The sequence below is a fragment of the Melopsittacus undulatus genome, chromosome Z (assembly GCF_012275295.1).
Source record: "Melopsittacus undulatus isolate bMelUnd1 chromosome Z, bMelUnd1.mat.Z, whole genome shotgun sequence".
In the NCBI taxonomy this organism is placed as follows: Eukaryota; Metazoa; Chordata; class Aves; order Psittaciformes; family Psittaculidae; genus Melopsittacus; species Melopsittacus undulatus.
The window spans coordinates 22,157,304-22,175,494 of record NC_047557.1 but is presented as its reverse complement, the minus strand read 5'-3'; the positions used below and the strand labels follow the sequence as shown (position 1 = coordinate 22,175,494).

At 37.6% G+C, this 18,191-nt stretch overlaps 1 protein-coding gene across 1 annotated transcript in view; it reads right to left on the bottom strand.

The window, feature by feature from the left end:
* Positions 1 to 573: 573 nt before the first annotated feature.
* Positions 574 to 18,191, bottom strand: part of RNF180 (ring finger protein 180) — a 69,360-nt gene continuing 51,742 nt past the window's right edge. The window contains exon 6 of the mRNA XM_031051629.2: positions 574 to 3,762. Within this exon, the coding sequence (XP_030907489.1) occupies positions 3,557 to 3,762 (206 nt within the window). The 3' untranslated portion in view covers positions 574 to 3,556. The remainder of the gene's footprint in view (positions 3,763 to 18,191) is intronic.

Sequence of the window (18,191 nt, the reverse complement as noted above, 5' to 3'; positions counted from 1 at the left end):
TTTTAGGAACACCGTATTTTTTTTAAAAAATAAGAAATCTCGTGTAAAAGTATAATCAAGCAAAAAGCAAAATATCCTAAATGAAGTATTACATTTTAAGGTTTAAACTAGATCCTTACAATTATGGTTCTTATATATTCTGCTCAGACTTGGATCACTGCTGAAATCGATCATAAACAGGTGTATTTAACTTGCATCAGTCTTTGGTTCCTAACATAAGAAATCCTAAAGAACTATTTTGGAGAAAGGTGATTTTCAGTTCTGCATCAGACCCCTTTAGAAGGAAGGCCTCATGCTGGGAATGCAAACTAAGGCATTCAAAATTAGGAAGTGTTTTTCGAAATTTGAATTCAAATGTTTACCTGTATAAAACCCAGACTTTAGATGATTTCTGACAGAAGCTGGCTGTTTCCTGGGAAGTACTGAAACAAATAAAAGGCTGCTAGTATGAAGAGTTAATCACAGTAGTAAAAAATGTAGCAAACCCTAGCTGCACCACAAGCAGGTAAAGAATACACAGGATAACAAACAAGGCATTGATTGAAAAGAATATTAAAGTTTAATTCCATCACACAAAATCTAGTGAAATGACTGCAAAATACTACAAACAAATTTTATTGCAAATATTTTAACACTATCGTAGATAAGAAAGACAAGCAGATCAAAGCAGGATCAATTTAACCAGAAAATTGCTTACGAAGGATCTGCTCTTGATCCCACAGATACTGACAGCATATTACAGGCAGACTTCAAGAAAAAACAGATCTAAGCCTTCAAATTGTTACTGTATTTTTACAAAAGTATGTATCTCAAAAAAGCAATAAAGAAAAAAAAAAGTACCACCCACTCTATGCTTTTTTTTCTCATGGAGGTTGTCTCCCAGAGTTGCAACAGTCTTCACTATGTACATTTGTAATCTTTTAAAATTAATTGTCTCCTGGAAAATCAATATAAAATAAAACAATATAGTCCAAGAAGCAGTTTATTGTTTAGGATTTGAAGAAAGGCAGAGTTACACAGTTAGAAATGCCATACAAAATTGTCACACCTACTAAATTTAGGAAAATGTAGCCACAGTGCCATCAATTCTTCCTGTACAAAAGGGGCCGATATTACATTGGACTTTTTACTCTCCTTTGTTGCCTTTTTCACAATAAAACCATTGTAACATGCTGTTAAAAATTATTTTGAGTAACTCTTTCTTATCTAATTAGTTAGTACCTATATTATGTTTCTTATGTCTCAATATATTTTAGAATATTTTACTTAAGGATACTGTTTGATCAGATATCCTGGTTAAATAATTTTAAATTACATTGTTACTGGAACTCCAGACTATGTCAGCTAAATTAAAGTAATTTTTCATGATGTTTTTATTTTAGCATTTTCTGAGATCAAAAGGTAGAAGCAATTTCAACTTAACAGGTGAATTACTCCTTCTCTTGCTGAGACAGGAGCAGTAAATTCATAAAATTAGAGTGACAAACAAAAATTGCAGTTAAAATCCCAGTCCTGGCATAGATGAGAAAGGTATTTAAAATTATTTATAATATATCAGCATACAAAGCTACACATATGTATGAAGCAAACATTAGCCTATGACCTAAAAACCCTAGCTTTTAAAAGACTTGTTTGTATCAGTGTAAAGAGGGAAAATCACTGAATGCTCTAATGCAGTCTTAAAGCTTTTAAAATGTTATGCCTAATGCCACCAGTAATAGAGACAATCGCCTTTAGGTAAAGACAAAGTAACTAGATAATACTGCAATTACAGAAAATGCATTACTGTCACAAACATGACTATGTGGTGATGGTGAATTTCAATTGTTATATATCTGTAAGTTCACGCATACTTAAAAAGATGGCAAGAATTATTTAGTCTAATTAGCATATTTAGACTTGTAATTTTCAATTTGATACATATATTCTCAAAGAGATTATTTTATGCAGCCTGTAGTAAAACTAAATATTAGTAGCTGATTTACTGCTGTTTTTCAGGTTAAGTGAAAAGTGTCTGGTCTTAATCCCTCCATAGCCTATAAGAGATTGACCATATTGGCCCTGCTCCAGTAAAGAAGCATAAGTACATGCTTAATAAAATCCCCAAATTCATTCCATCACATTTGGCAGATGGCACCTTCCACAACACATTTCTCCTTGTTCTCTGCTAGAACAGGGGAGTACACCACCTACTGAAAAACCACAGGTCTCCCACACAAATCCTCATACCAGATACATACATATACTCACATGCTTTTCAAGATGAAACCACATTGTACTTTGCAGGGTCATGCCCCATAAAAATGGCCTTGTACCTTCCTGAAAAGTAAGCCTCTAATACTAAGTTTTAGCACCTTATTCCCACAATAATTTCTAATGTTCTTTTTATCATTTAATAGATGCTCTTTCATTTCTGTTTGAAAATACTGTGTAAAGCAGCAAGTATAGAATGATTGCTGAACTGGCTGCAGTTTGGTACTGCATCTCAGCAATCTATATATAGAGTAACTATAAAGTGCTTTAGAATTGTTTCACATGAAAGGTGCAAATAAATACTGTGTCCTCTTATGTGATCTCCCTGGAGATGCATAGTCCTGGTGAGCCCACACTTGAGAGTATCCCCAAATTGTTACAGCAATTCAGTAATGGTACTGATCTCTTACACTGGAGAATGCTTCTTTCTCCAATATTTACTGGATTAGTGTCTCACATCATCATAGCCAGGAGGCCTGCTGCTTGTCCTCCATTAGCTGTCTTGCTGGATCCACACACATTCATCTGGATGCGTAAGAACAGCTGCAGTGCTACTCTGGGAATCTGCACAAAACCAGTCCCTTTAATGTGTAGGACTTGGGGTTGTTTGATTCCTTCTGATTGCCATTTGCTGAAATATAAACTGTCAGCACACTGTGCAGAATCACTTCTTTTTTGGTTAAGAGGCTCAAAATTTCAGGCACCGAGTACAGCGTATTTCCACAGTAGAATGCTGACAGGTCTATCAATTGTCAAAATCAGGAACTGGGTTATGCTATTGAAATAGCTGCCATGAATGTCTGTTAATGCATGGTCCAGCACTGCTTATAATTCCTCGCTCCCTAAAGATCTGACTATAAATGGGAAGCATATTTATTGCTTTGATGTATGTGGAATTGAAGCACCATTGAGCGAGCAAAGTGTGTCAACATAGAGTCAAACCCCAAAATGACTCTATGGATCATATTCTTTTGTACTAGACAGAATTCCCCTAAGAACAAGCAGTATTCCATATTTACAGAGTAATTCTTTTATACATTAGGGGTAAATCCTATTTCCACCAAAATCAAGGCAAAACTCCCACTGAATGAAGTACAATCTAGAATTCACATTATACTTGGAACCAAACTCAAGTACTTTGTCACACATAGCACAAGTATCAAATAGCCTCACAGCATGCTTGATGCAGTCTATTACAATTCTGAATGATAAAAATGCAATATCAAGCATTTGCTTTCTTCAAGTTTTTTCTATTCACATTATTGTGGTTCACATGACTGCTTTTTTTCCATATCTGTGACTATTACAGACTAAAAGGGAAAAAGAAATAACAAAGAAAACAGAACACAATAAATCCTATTACCCAGTTGACTGAATAGATGTAGATTATCACCATGTCCATATCAAACCGCCATACACGGCTATCATCCTCAAAGTCCATGTAGTCCATTCTGTGAGCGGCATGCGGGAAATGCCTCCTTGTTACAGTATCTGAACGTCTTTGTAAACCTGATGAAAAACAAACTAGAAGATAAAAATCTGTATAAAAGCACTGAGATTGAGAAAAAAAAAAGTTAAACCTGCCAGGACTGAATTTACTTCAAAAATGCTAATTTCAAAACTTGCACCAATTTCAAACCTGTTATTTTTCTTAATTTCTAACACTTTTAAAGCATTATTATCAACTAGAAACCTAGATTTATTTATTACATTCTAATTTTTAAATTTAATTTGCAACTGACATTACATTTTATGATATGAATGATACTAATGCTGTATCATTCACTGTGCCTTTTACACATGAATATTAGTGTATATTATACTCTCTGGGGGGGGTCTGAGTCAAGACTGCTACCTGCGCTTTCTTTTTATTTATTTCTATACTTAATGTAGATATAAACCAAAATGCTAGAGGCTGTTTTTGAATCAAAAGGGATAATGAGGGAATTATGCAAACATGTAGCTACATTAGTTTTAACTTGTTAGTCATTGCCTTCTAAAGGATTTGGGCAAGTATTATCCCTGATTTGTACATCTGCAACTCACCTTAAGCAAACCTGCACTGAGTTTATGACAGATTAGACTCTGTAATGTAATCATTACACATTGAAAACAGCATTTTCAGTTTATGAAACCAGCTATTCCCTAATTGCTCTTCATCTAGAAAGCCACAGAAAAATTCTTGGTGCTGTATTAAAGGTATTTATACAATCAACAACCACTTACTACACCATATGTAATCCCTGTGGCTTCCCTGAGTATGAGTAAAGCTACTACATACATATTTACATTCTGTGGCTGAAATTATGTCTTTTTTACCATCTGTAAACTGATCAAGCTTCAGCTGAAAATGTCAACAGTAGAATTATTATGTAAACTGAATTCCAGGACTCAACAGAGGCTAACAAAGAAAAAGAACTGAAGTATGTTACCAAACTTTTGTATAGTACTGAAACCAAGTATCAGATTTAGAAACCCTGTATGATCATACATAAATATTACTGCAGACTCTGTGTTCCATACTGCGACTACTGTCTTTAATGAATTCTGATATGAAAAATACCTTCAAATTTCTCTCTCTCCAGCTAGCGTGGAAATAAGCCATGTCTTTACATCTGATTCTAGCCATCTGTGGATAACAACTAGTTGTTGTAGAGCTCCTCAAAAAACTGTACAGCAACATGGAATAGCGGTTTGCACTATGAAATAGGAGAGCTGAGGGAGCTTCAAATTACTTCTAATATATTTACTCCTTTTTTAAAAAGAAACCCTATATTATTTGATGAACACAGTCCATAAATGCTCTCTACATGGGCATGTATTTGTTAAAATTAATTTTACTAAACTTTTTTGTGCATGCCTGTGTCGCTATATTCTGAGCAAGAACTTCCACTCCAATCACATGAATATGCATGCACAGTGCCAGCAGTCTGGCAGGCTCTTAGTGGAAACTTGTTACTAGATAACAAAAGCAATGCTGTGTGCAAGTCACACTTTTATACCCACCAAAGCATGCAAATCAAAAAGGATTTTCATCAAAGCATCAATAGGCACATCTGTTATATGTGTCCCTGCCAAAGTTTCAGCAACCTCCTGTTGAGGTACTAGCAATACTCAAAATGAGAGTACAAACAATCAAAGACATTCTCACAATATTGTCAATTGACTGACCTCATTTTGCTATTTTACTATGGAATATCAGAGATGGAAATTTTTACTGTAAAAATGTGCCCAAATGAATAATACTCAAGCTGTAACAACTATTTACATTGTAAGTACTCATGTAAAATTATATTACACTAAAACAAGTGTTCTTAGGTAATCAGGTGTACCAAGGTCATTTTGACAGTCTCTTCTTTCTGATTATAAGCTGCAGTGGAGAGAGCTACTGAAAGACAAAAGGCAAGTACAGGCTGACACCTTCCCATATATGTGCTTGCAACAGCAACTTAGGATACTAGTGATTTGGAATCTGTGCTCAGAACAGTGTCTTAAAAAGGCATTGATAAGATTTTCTTTCCATACATGTGTCTCTGCATGCTTCTGAACCAGATCTCACTGCCTCCACTGACTGAGCTTTGTGTCTCTTGGTGGAGAAGTCTTAGAACAAAAACATTTATTTTCTTTCAGGGGAAACTAAACCAGAAGATAAGCTCCAAGAGCTCTTATATGTTCCAGTAATACACTTCAACCACTAATGGGCATTCAGCCCTTGGGACTTGAAGTTAACTTGCCCTTTTTCTCTAAAATCCAAATGTGGACATCTGGCCCTCAGCACCAATTCCTTTGACCTATAATATGGCTGATATAATTGCTAATGCAAGAATGCCTCTGAGAGACAGCCAACAATCTTTCGTAAAACATCTTTATGCCATTCATAATTTTATAGACCTCTTTCAGCTGTCTTCTGTAATATCCTTTTCAAAGAACAAACTTGTAAATTTCCTTTGTATGGAAAAGCTTCCATACTTCAGATCATCTTTTCCACATTATTCTTCACCCTGCTTTATCCTTCTCTGAGATGATGTAATTAAAATTATATTGAAAATTGGAGATGCGGTATCACCACAAATCTAGACAATGACATAATGTTTTCCATTTTGCTATGATCCTAATAATTCCTGCTTACCTTTTGGCTGTGGCTGTGCACTGAATGCTTTCAGAAAACTAATCACAGTATTACCCAGATCTCTTTTCCTAAGTGGCAGTAGCTAATTTACAGCTCATCATAGTCAATATTGTGTACTGTGGAGATTGCACAGCCTCTGCTCCACCACCACTTGACTGTCCTCACAGTGAAAGCATTTTTCTTACTTGGAGTCCGAACTTCTCATATCCATTATCGCATCCTCCTGTCATGCACCGCTGTGAAGAGCTGGTCTCTCCTTTTGGTTGTCTCCATATATGTAATGGTAAGGCTGGCTGGAGATCCTCCCCAAAGCCTACCCTTCTCCCGACTGAACAAGCCAGTTCCCTCTGCCTCTCCTCACAGGTTAGGTGCTCCAGGACCCTGAGCATCCTGATGTCCGTTTGCTAAACCTTCATAAATTTACTCAATTTAAACCTGCTTCAATTTACCCAATTTACTGACACTTTTCCTGTATTAAGGTGGAGGGGAGGAGGGGGAAAGGGCAAAATTGCAGTATTTTACTTGTCAGCTGAGTAGCAGTAGACAAAATTTTTCCTCATCTACTGCTATTCATACATCATGCTCCTGTTCATAAAGTCCAGGATGCTGTTGGCTGCCTTTGCTGCCAGGGCACACTGCCAGTTCATGTGCAGCTTGCTCTCCATCAGGATGCTGAGGTCCTTTCCACAGAGCTGCTCCCCAGGCTGTCAGTGCCCAGGCTGTCTCATTGCCAGGGCCTCTTCCTTCCCAGGTGCAGGATTCGTACTGTCCTTGTTGAATTTCATGATTTCTTTCAGCACATTTCTCTGGCCTGCCTAGGTTTCTATGAGTGACAACTTTTGCTAAGTTTATCAACCTGTCATCCAATTTATTGTCCTCTGTAGACCTGATGAAAGTGGATTCGCTTGTCTCCTTGAGGCTGCTGATCAAGAGAACTGTTAGCTGGCAAGTTCATATTTACTATAATCAGTGAACTGAATAATTCAGTATCGCTAATAAACTTCATCAAGCTGTATATATATAACTTTTCCAAATCACATATGAATGTTCTGAACTACACATACTCTTGTGAGATTCCAACAACAATGCAATATCATTTGCTAGATGCTCTTTTATATCATATTTTCCATCCTCTCCCTTTGTCTGTTTATGCACACTGCTGAAAGGGACTTTTATGTATTGAAATGCCTTTTTTACTGTTTCAGCACAATTCTCCAGCCTCTCTTGATCTCTGAATAGTAGCCCTGCCACTAAGTCTACCAACCAGTCCTCCAGTTTGCTGTCATCTGCAAACCTGGTGATGGTATGGAGAAATGGGCCAAAATTTCACAGCATGCTGTACTTTTTTTCAAGGATATATTGTTTTTATAATGCATTCACAAATAAGGTATCATCCCAAACTTCTTGCTTAAACACCAGCCTTCTCCCATATGCTCATTATGTGGCATCACGTTCTGGTTATGCTAATATAATAGCTAAATTACGAGATTTGCTAGTTAAAATTAGCTATGAGATCTGTATTTCCAACAAAGAAAAAAGCATGTATTGCTAGAGATGTTTATGGGATGATGGCACTTAGCCAGTGTGAATGTCCCATTGACTCCTGATTTCATATCCAAAACTCTTAACTCAGCCTCAAGCCCTCCACCAAACCTAAGTCCACAGAGCATCCAGTTCCTTCCCCCAAACAAGGCCACCGAAGCCAATCACCATCCTTCTCAGGTCTACAGTTTTAACATTTCTCCTGCTCCTACATGAAAAACTTGAACCTCTCTGCCCTCCTCCCTCAGATATATCAGCTCTACACCCTTATTGTTTCAGAAGTCAAAATCTCATATTTTTCCTAGAGAAAGCCCTCAAATTTCAAACTCCTTTTGCCCCAGAATGCACACCAGAATCTCCAGCTTTCCTATGCTAAAGCTTCTAACATCACCTTTCAAGGCTTTTCTCACTGTGAAGTCCAATCATCTTCCCAAACCTTCCTCGCCACCCTACTCCCTTTAAATATTTCTCTGCTCTTGCCCTTTTGATTTCACTGTGGGTTCCCACTGGCTGCCAGCACCCTACATTCACACTTGACTAAACTTATATGGTGGCCTAAACCTCTTTCCATTCCTTTTCCACCCCCAGAATCCATGTCCTACTTTCATGCTAGCAGTTGGGTTGTAGATGGATGTAAAATGTACCTAAGCTGGACAGAATCTTATCTAAAACAATTTTTATATTCACTATTTCCTCTGTGAAATAAACTAAATTTCTTTCAATCACAATTACAATATTTACAATTGACAAGAAGATTTGACAATTTTACTCTGGGCACGAAATTAAGATGTGATATTTTTCAAATACAGCTCATTGGATTTCTGTACAGATTATTTATAATTGAAGTGTTTTGCATGTCTTCACCAGCAAGAGCTCTAGTCATACCGCCCAAGTCACAGAAGACAAGGACAGGGATTGGGAGAGTGAAGAACCACCTTTTATAGGAGGTCAGGTTTGAGACCATCTAAGGAACCTGAAGGTGCACAAGCCCATGGGGCCTGAGCAGATGCATCTATGACTCCTGAGAGAACTGGCGGATGTCATTATCTATCTTTCGTATTTGATAGATATTTGAAGTCATGGCAGTTTGGTGAAGTCCCCACCAACTGGAAAAGGGGAAACATAATCCTCTTCTTTTAAAAGGGAAAAAAAAGGAAGACTGGGGAACTACAGGCCAGGCAGTCTCACTTCAGTATCTGGCAAGATCACAGGGCAGATCCTCTTGGAAACTTATGTGAAGGTACACAGGCAATAAGGAGGTTGTTGGTGACAGACAACACTAAGGGCAAATTGTGCCTAACAAATTTGGTGGCTTTCTGTGATGGGGTCATGACACTGGTGGATAAGGGAAGAGCGACTGATACCATACTTGGGCTTGTGCAAAGTATTTGACTCTGTCTCACATGACATCCATGTCTCTAAACTGAAGAGACATTGATTTGATGGATGGAACACCTGTCGGATAAGGAATTGGCTTGATGGTTGCACTCAGAGAGTTCTTCATTCAAGTGAATGGCTTGATATTTAAGTGAATGGCTTGATATTCAAATGGATATCTGTGAATAGTGATGCTCCTCAGGGGACAGGGTTGTGTTGGGACTGGTCTTGCTCAACATTGTGTTGGCAACATGGACAGTGGAAAAGACTGCGCCCTCAGGAAGTTTGCTGATGACACCTAGCTGTGTGATTCAGTTGATATGTTGGAGAGAAGGGATGTCATTCAGAGGGACCTTGACATGCTTGAGAGGTGGGCCTGTGCAAACCTCACAAAGTTAAATGAAGTGAAGTGCAAGGTCCTACACCTGTGTCAGGACAATCCCAAGTACAACTACAGGCTGGGCAGAGACTGTATTTAGAGCTGTCCTCAGGAGAAAGACTTGGAGATACTTACAAGAAGCTCAACGTGAACAGTGTTTGCTCGCAGCCCAGAAACCAACAGTATTGTGGGCTTCATCAAAGGAAGTCTGGCCAGCAGGTTGAAGGAGGAGATCCTGCCCCTCTGCTCTGCTCTCATAAGACCTTACCTGGATCACTGTGTTCAGCTCTGAGGCCCCAACACAAAAGTACATGGACCTGCTTGCACAAGTCCAGAGGATACCAAGAAGATGCTCCAAGGGCTGGAGCATTCTCCTAATGAAGACAGGCTGAGAGAGCTGGACTTGTTCAGCCTGGAGAACAGAAAGATCAGAGGAGACCTTAGAGGAGCTTCCAGTACCTTAAGTGGGCCTACAAGAATTCTGGAAAGGGCTTGCAGTGATAGGACAAGGGGGGAATGGTTTTACACTGAAAGAGACTACTCATTTGGAAAAATTTTTTTTGCTGGAAGGGTGGTGAGACACTGGAACAGGCTGCCCAGAGAAGCTGTGGCTGCTCCATCCCTAGGAAGGTTCAAGGCCAGCTTGGATGGGGCTTTGCGCAATCTGGTCTAATGGAAGGTGTCCCTGCCCATGGCAGAGGGGTTTGGAACTGAATGATCTTTAAGGTTGCTTCCAACTCAAACCATCCTATGATTCTATGATTCTATAAACTATCAACGACTCACATTGTTTGAAAAGAAAACAAGAGAAAACTTTAAAAATGAATGACAAAATCCATAAAACCAGACTACACACCAGCATACGCATTTTACATTGAGCATTTTGTATAACTAACATTTTCACTTATTTATTAAATATGTAATTTATTACCAATTTTATGAGCAATATTCAATGATCACTTGTGCTCACTCCCTCTCATAAATTCAAAACAAAACTAGAACAATTTGTGTTTTCTGTCTTGGGATGTTTATTTCCCTGGAAGAATCAAGAAGCAAGAGCACTGTGGGAAAGCTGAATGAGTTTTGAAAACATACCCTGTCCAAACATCTGTGATGATTATTCTATAATTATCAATAGTCACAAATACAAGCTAATTGGCTAGTTTAAGTGCTTGGATACACAGTAAACCAGGAATAAACAATCTCACATTTTACAATGTAAACGTCTTTAGTCTGTGGAAGCCATGAATCCAGTCTGCAGGCAGATTAATTAATTAATTAATTAATTAATCTATTAAGTAACCCAAGTGCATTATTCATCTGCCTTTTTTCTTTCCTTCACTAAACCGTAACACATAGGTACAAAACAGGCAGGACACCACACTGTAGCTTTGAAATATGAGTTATAGCAAAACCTACTCTCTTTCTTACTTTAAAATCACTTTATTACAAAATTCAATTAAAGGTGATGGAACAAGAATATACAGATGATACAAAAAAAACATACAGCAACTGAAACGCATGCCTTTGTTTTTCAGGGTGCAAACTAGCTCTGTGAATAAATGAGACATTGGTTTCTTTACTTGACCTCCCCTTCACCATACCTGTTGTGACTGTGATCCATAGAGTTGTGCTGACTGGTATCATAGAATCATAGAGTAGTTGGGGTTGGAAGGGACCCTCAAACGTCATCTAGTCCAACACTCCCCGCAATTAGCAGGGACATCTTCAACTAGATCAGGTTGCCCAGATTCACATCCAGCCTGGCCTTGAATTTCTCCAGGGATGGTGCATCCACCACCTCTCTGGGCAACCCGTGCCAGTGTTTTACCATCCTCAATATAAAAAATTTCTTTCTCACATCCAGCCTGGATGTCCCCTGTTTAAGTTTAAAACCATCACCCCTTGTACTGTTGCAACAGGAAATGAAACTTCATGGTCTCCATGTAAGATCATGTCATGGATGTAAATGTACAGTTTTCATATGTTCTAGACTGTAAATAGCTTTCTTTAATTTTAAAGGTAAGTTAATTTGTATATTGATGACATACATATTATAGTTACAACAATTTTCATACATGTTTCTTGAGATGGGGATCTGTAATCACTTTTGTTCACATACAGAGTAGATAAACTCTATTGTAACAGTGAATTTAACCTTTGGACAACTTCACTCCTTCCTATGATAGTGCAAACAAAAAGAATGGGAGAATCTCAAGCACCAGCCTGAAGAATCTGATTTCCATGGTACACACATCAATAATCTACAGGAAAAATGAATTTTAAAAAGTATTAAGAATATTCTGACTCTGTGAATTTTCTTACTAAGTTTTATCTATTTTCCATGTCTTTTCTTCTGTCTCTTTGGTAAATCTAATGGTCTCAAACTCTATTCATCATCAACACCCTCTTCTGTTGTTACTTTTCATCACTGAACATTTCTAAAAATCATGTTGCAAGTTTATGTTTTCTTTACATTTTTTATCGTTCCAGATGATCAAATACTACATTTAAGCTGTCAGCAACTCTCGCTAAGTTATCATCATAAGATCATATAGCCTTTTGTATCATTGCTGTAATGGCATCACTGCTCTCTAGTTTCATTCTTCCCTATAACTCCTCCCTAAATACTTAATCTCTTCAGACTCCGTTTGTTTAGACTGCTACTGTGTAAAGTAAGGAGAGGCAAAAGCTATTGATATTTATAGGTAGGCTTTATACAATAGCTCAAAATGACTGACTAAGTATGAAATAGCATTAAAAAGGATCTCATATCGATGTCTCTAGTGTCAATGCTACTTGGCATACTGTTCAATTTGCTCTAGATATGTATTTCTTGGCTTGCAAGTTTGTTACATGTTGATAAAATAATATTAATATTAAAGGTTATTTAACAAAACTTTGCAGAGTTATGCTATACCCTGCTGTCTGTAAGTCCTTCAGTGCTTAAAGCTTTAATTTTCAAGACAGTTTTAGTGGAACACTGTAAGATAACAGCAGTGTAAATCCTTTCTTAAAAATAAATTCATGAATTGTCTCTACTTGTATTAAATCAGGGTCTGTCTGACAGAAAAGGTTAGAGGCAATAGACAGGATGGACATTTCACGGCACCACTCTGTAAGACAAGGCTGTGTGTATCTTTTTTATATACGAATACACAAAGCATTTGGTTTATTTGCAAGTCTAGCTGTCTGGCAACATGCCTCCCTTAATTCCCCCAGAGAAATTGGTGAATGACCTATCTTGGAGTCATGCCATTGTCTTCGAACAAATTCACATTCAGCTTTAGTGAATGCCAACCCTACTTCTCATCTGAGCAAACAAATTAATTCTTCCCAGGAACAAAAAATTATGAAGTGCAAGACTATGTCATGGGCAAACTGGCACCTTTTTTCTGAACTGAAAATTTGCTGGTGCAGTGTTTAGGATGCTGACCAAGGTTTTACAGAAAAAGCTGTCTGAAAAGCCTTCATATATATTCGACTGAAAATTAAAGATAAATTTCCCCAAAGTAAAGTTACTTCAAAGGCTATCAAGAAAGAAGTTATTTAAATTTTAAAAAGTAAGTTTATGAACTGTTAAAAAATCCTTCCTTTAATCCTTCACCGTCAAATATCTTACGGTGGTTAACTCTGACTTTTTCTGATGCCATTTCAAATATCCACCTTTACCTACTCACCTAAAATAGTCACCAAAGGTCTCTGGACTTTGCTCATCTCTTGTTTCTTTAAGAAGGTACACTTAATATGGCTCTGATCTAATAAAAATACTATTACCTTTTCCCCCTTGCTGTACTCACATGTCACCTTGAGTACATTCATGTATCCTCTTTTGTCCATCAAATTAAAATTCCAGCTTTTTTTTCACTTTTAGGGGTTTCCAAAACTCTATCTTGCCTCAAAAATATTGCCTCATTTTTTATAATTATGCTATGCAAATAACATATACTTCCTGATATCTTAGCAGTTTTCTACCCAATAAATGCTCTAGGATCAAACTGAACTTGTGTTCATATCCAAATTTTGGAATGGTGTGGGTCCCTGTGTTGCAGGTAGAGATGTATGTAATGGAAATCACATGCATGGTAGGTAGCTGAAACAACATACACATTTGCCCTAGTTTCTTCTCAATTAACTCATCAATAGTGATGAAGCCAAATGATATCTTTACAATCCATTCTTAGCCAAGAATTATTTGTTATTCTTATAGCAAACAGGATTTCTATGAGGCATCAAATCACAGGACTAAACACCATTCAAACTGAACTTCCAAGTAACGATGTATTTACATCAGTAAAATTGACTCTTTAGGGCTACATCAGTACAAACTGCTCTCCTACGCAGTGCATTTCCGTGCTAAGTGGAGTGGAGGAGTATGCTAGGGAAGCATGTCTGGTATTATCCTTACTAAATATAATTAGTTCACAGCTAATTAGGAATACAACCAATTTTACTGATCCTTGCTCAGTGGCCACAATCTTTTTGCCATTCTATTTTCAGAGCTGGCAAGGATTATTCCTCACTTCCACTAGAAGTATATAGAAAGATACTTGCTAACTCCTGCCAGTGATGAAGACAGAAGGCATCTTTGCTTCCACTTGTTCAAGGACACCTGTCATAACCTGAAATAGTCTCAGCAGAATCTTACACAAAACATGAAAAATAATGATCAAGAGATATTTTACACTCTAAACAGATTCTGTGATGAAAGACTACCACTTCAAAAAGCTAGCAATTCAGCTTACTCACAGTGATTTAACTAGGATTATGTATTATTCTCAGTTGTCTTTAGAGGGTAAATAGTAAATATTTACATAACCTTACTTGATAAATGTGCAAAATCCTTTTACACTGCCTAAGCTAAAATTGCAATAGAAGACACCATTGTCATAAAATTGTAGGATATCTCATAAGAATAGGCATTCTAAGGGTAGGCAAAAGGTCTACATACACTTTAATTCTTTCTCTGACAAGGTCAAACAATGACAAATTGGTGAGTGATGAGGAAAGAACATAAGAACAGAGCAAGCATATTGCAATACCTTCCTGATATTCTCTCTCAGCTCCCAGGGACTTGCAGTTCAAAAATCTTCACAGGCAGGTGTGGTATTATTGATTTTAACAGTCTTTACTTCATTTTCTTCCAAGTAACTGCCAGTATTTGAAGCCATGCTCTGGGTTAATGATAATTTTATATACTGTCCTCTAGTTCTTTTACTATAAGGCATTGAATAACAACAGCCCGTTCATTTCTGCCATGACTCTCATGATTTTAATTACCTCTATTATTGCTCCTCTTTAGTCACCTCTTGTTTTGGCTGAAGCATTCTAGTTTATTTACATATTACTCAACAGGAAGTAATTTAAAAATTACGTTCTTATTTATCTTCTTTGTACCCATCCAGTTTACTATCTCCTTTTTCCATGAAACAAAACCAATGTAAACATTGCTAAAGATCACTCAGTCTTCTGCTACTGCTCGAACCTGGCTTTCATTTTTATTATCCCAAATATTTCAGTAACGTAAGCAAATGTTATCTCCTCCATTTCTAGTAACAAATATGCTGGATAGTACAAACTGTAGCATATACCCATCTAGGACTAGACTTCTAATGTCTCTCCAGTGAGAAAAATGAATCACTTCTTTCCATCCTTTGTTTGGTATCTTTTAACTAGCTATTAATGGATAAATTCACTTTATCTCTTATCATGAACACAGCTATGTTTTTTTAAGCATCTTCAGACAAGCACCTTCTTAAAAGTTTTGAGGAATTTGTAAGCTGCAGTGTGAAAAGCATGATACCTCTAATTCCCCAAGCATGATACCTCTAATTCCCCTTCAAGTTCATTTGGGTCTCTCCAATTCAGGTGCTGGACCACGGCTTTGTAAGAGGTCTCTCATGTTCTTAATTTGCCTTTCAAGCCAGTATGAACACATGGTTCTCTAAGTAGAACTAAGGATGTCAATCTGATATTCATTTAAGGACATGTTGAGAAATAGATGTGGAAAGGATTCAGTATGCTTTTTTTGATGTAGCCACTCTATCACAGTCCTTGTTTGCATAATTATAGCTATCAATATTCCTGGTACAACAGTCTTCTAATAGATGGAAACAAGCAATCTTGATGACACATACAGATTAGCTAGAATTTGGTTCCCTTCAATGCACTGATGAACCAATAGTGATGACTGAGCAGCCATAATTTCTGAGAGTGAGTTGTATCATTCTCCTGCATAGCCTAGCAATGGATGCAGTCTTCAGGACTGGGAAAAGGCTATAAAATATCCTTTTCAATGGGACTGTGGGTTGAAGAAGTCTCTAAAGCTGCCTCTGCAAAATAGCTTAAAAGATAAACAAGGTGTCCTGCACCAGCTCCTAAGAAGAAAAATAGCTGTTACAGGCGAACCCAGAAGACAAGGCTATTGCTACTTACACAATAATCTGTAGAACACTGCTGGCAAAACAGCAGGGACAAAAAGTGGCAGTGCTATGAGGGCTGAAGCTTAAGACACATCGGTGGCACTGACCTTTGTACCTTAAAAGTTCCCATTCCGTTTTATTTCATTTTTCTTTCAGATTCACTTCTGCTTGGTGAGGTGCAGAAGTGAAGAACTGAAGGACTGGAGCACAGCTGCACCAGGGGACAAAGTTGCCACCAGTGCAGTTGACCTAAGACACACTAAACCAGCAGTATTTGGATTCTGTGTTTTCAGTTTTAGTGTACTATGGTGTCGTGGTTTAAACCAAGTCCCCCTACTCCCGGAGAGTTAGGAAGGAAAATCCAAAGAATGTAGCCCCCACGGATTGAGATAAGAACGGTTTAATAGCTAAGGCATAACACAGAATCACCACTGCCATTACCACTACAAATAATAATGATACAGCAAACAACAAGTGAAGAGAATACAACACCCCATCAGCCACCGACCCATAACTCACTCCACCCTGCTCGGCTGAGCACCGCGTGCTCCTTCCTCCATTTTCCTCTAGAGCTCTCCCCCTCCAGCTTTCTCTTTCCCAGTATGCATCCTGGGCATCACGTGCTATGGTATGGAATACCTCATTGACTAGCCTGGGTCAGGTGCCCTGTCTCTCCTTCCTCCCGGACTCCCCTCCTCCACCTGGCTGGAAAAAACCTTGAACAAAAAACACCCTCAAAACATGCTCAAACCATGACATATGGGCATAAGAGATGTTCAAAGACAACACTTCCGAGTAATGTGTGTCTCCTTGAGGCAGAAAATTCACTTACTCTGAAGACTGTAGACTGTAAATGCATCTTGTGAGATATGCATGTGTGCAAATTAGCTTTTTGTGATTCCACAAGCTATACTGTAAAATCTGATGGATCTCATTAAAAAAGGAAAGCCTTCTGGTGAAGAAGCATTGCATGGTCCCACAGCTGCAGTCTTGAGCAGTATGTCAAAGCAACAAGCAACTTAAAGAAATGAGAAAGGAAATTAACAGAAAGAAAAGACTCCAGTAAGGAGGGATGGAAGAGGACTTGGGGAAAAAATACCTTGATACAAGGATTATTCTGAGAGACTTCTTATACTCCAGCATCACACTTTAGAGCTAAAATGAATGCTGGACCTGCTAGTTTCAGTAACAGCTATTTTGTTTGTCTTCTTGATAGATCACATCATCAGAAACTTGAAAGCCAGTATAATCATTTTTTTAAACAGAGAACTATGAACTTAAAACATAGTTGATGTAATTTCGTAGCTGGAAATTTTCACGGCTGTTAATATCCTTCCTTTATTGCCTAACTGAAATTATGATAACAAGAATCTTGAATAAAGCAGATTTTAAAGTGTTGTACCCCAATTTTAAAGGCAGATATAAAAATGTATTAACAGGTGTTATTAAAAGCTTTTACAACATTTCTTCAAAAAAAAACCCAAACAACCCAACATTTAGGAAATGGAGCATCCTTTTCTATTAAGAATTATTAGACAAAAGGACATGATATATGCAACCTACTGAGGTGGCGGGAATTTCCACTGGTATTAGCAACTGTTGAAAACACTGTATCTTGCAATCATTGACTGATGCAGAAATCAATAGCTTTTTATTAAGCCACTACAGAGATGAGATCAGTAAGGAACTAGTACAGACTTCACTGTATGCAACACTGGGGAATATTTTCTAGATTAAGCCTTTAAAACAAATTATTTCTAAATAGGCTTTCCCACTTTCAATGTAGTCATTGCATTTTAAATAAAAACATTAGCATAAAACCAGTTGGTGGGAATTTCCTATTAGCTTAGGAATACCTGCATCTTGAATTAGTTACCAAGGCCGTAACTCCGAGGTTTCATAATCCCTCTCTCTTCCTGAAAACCTAGCTGTGTACTTACATTCAGGCATACCTACAAGCTTTTTCTAAAAGCAGGCAGCCAGCACCCTTTTACAACATTAGCATCACTATCTTGAATACTGCATTCTGTGTCTCTGATCTCTTCAATGTATTTCTACATCAGATTTACGCAAAAGCATTTGAAATAAC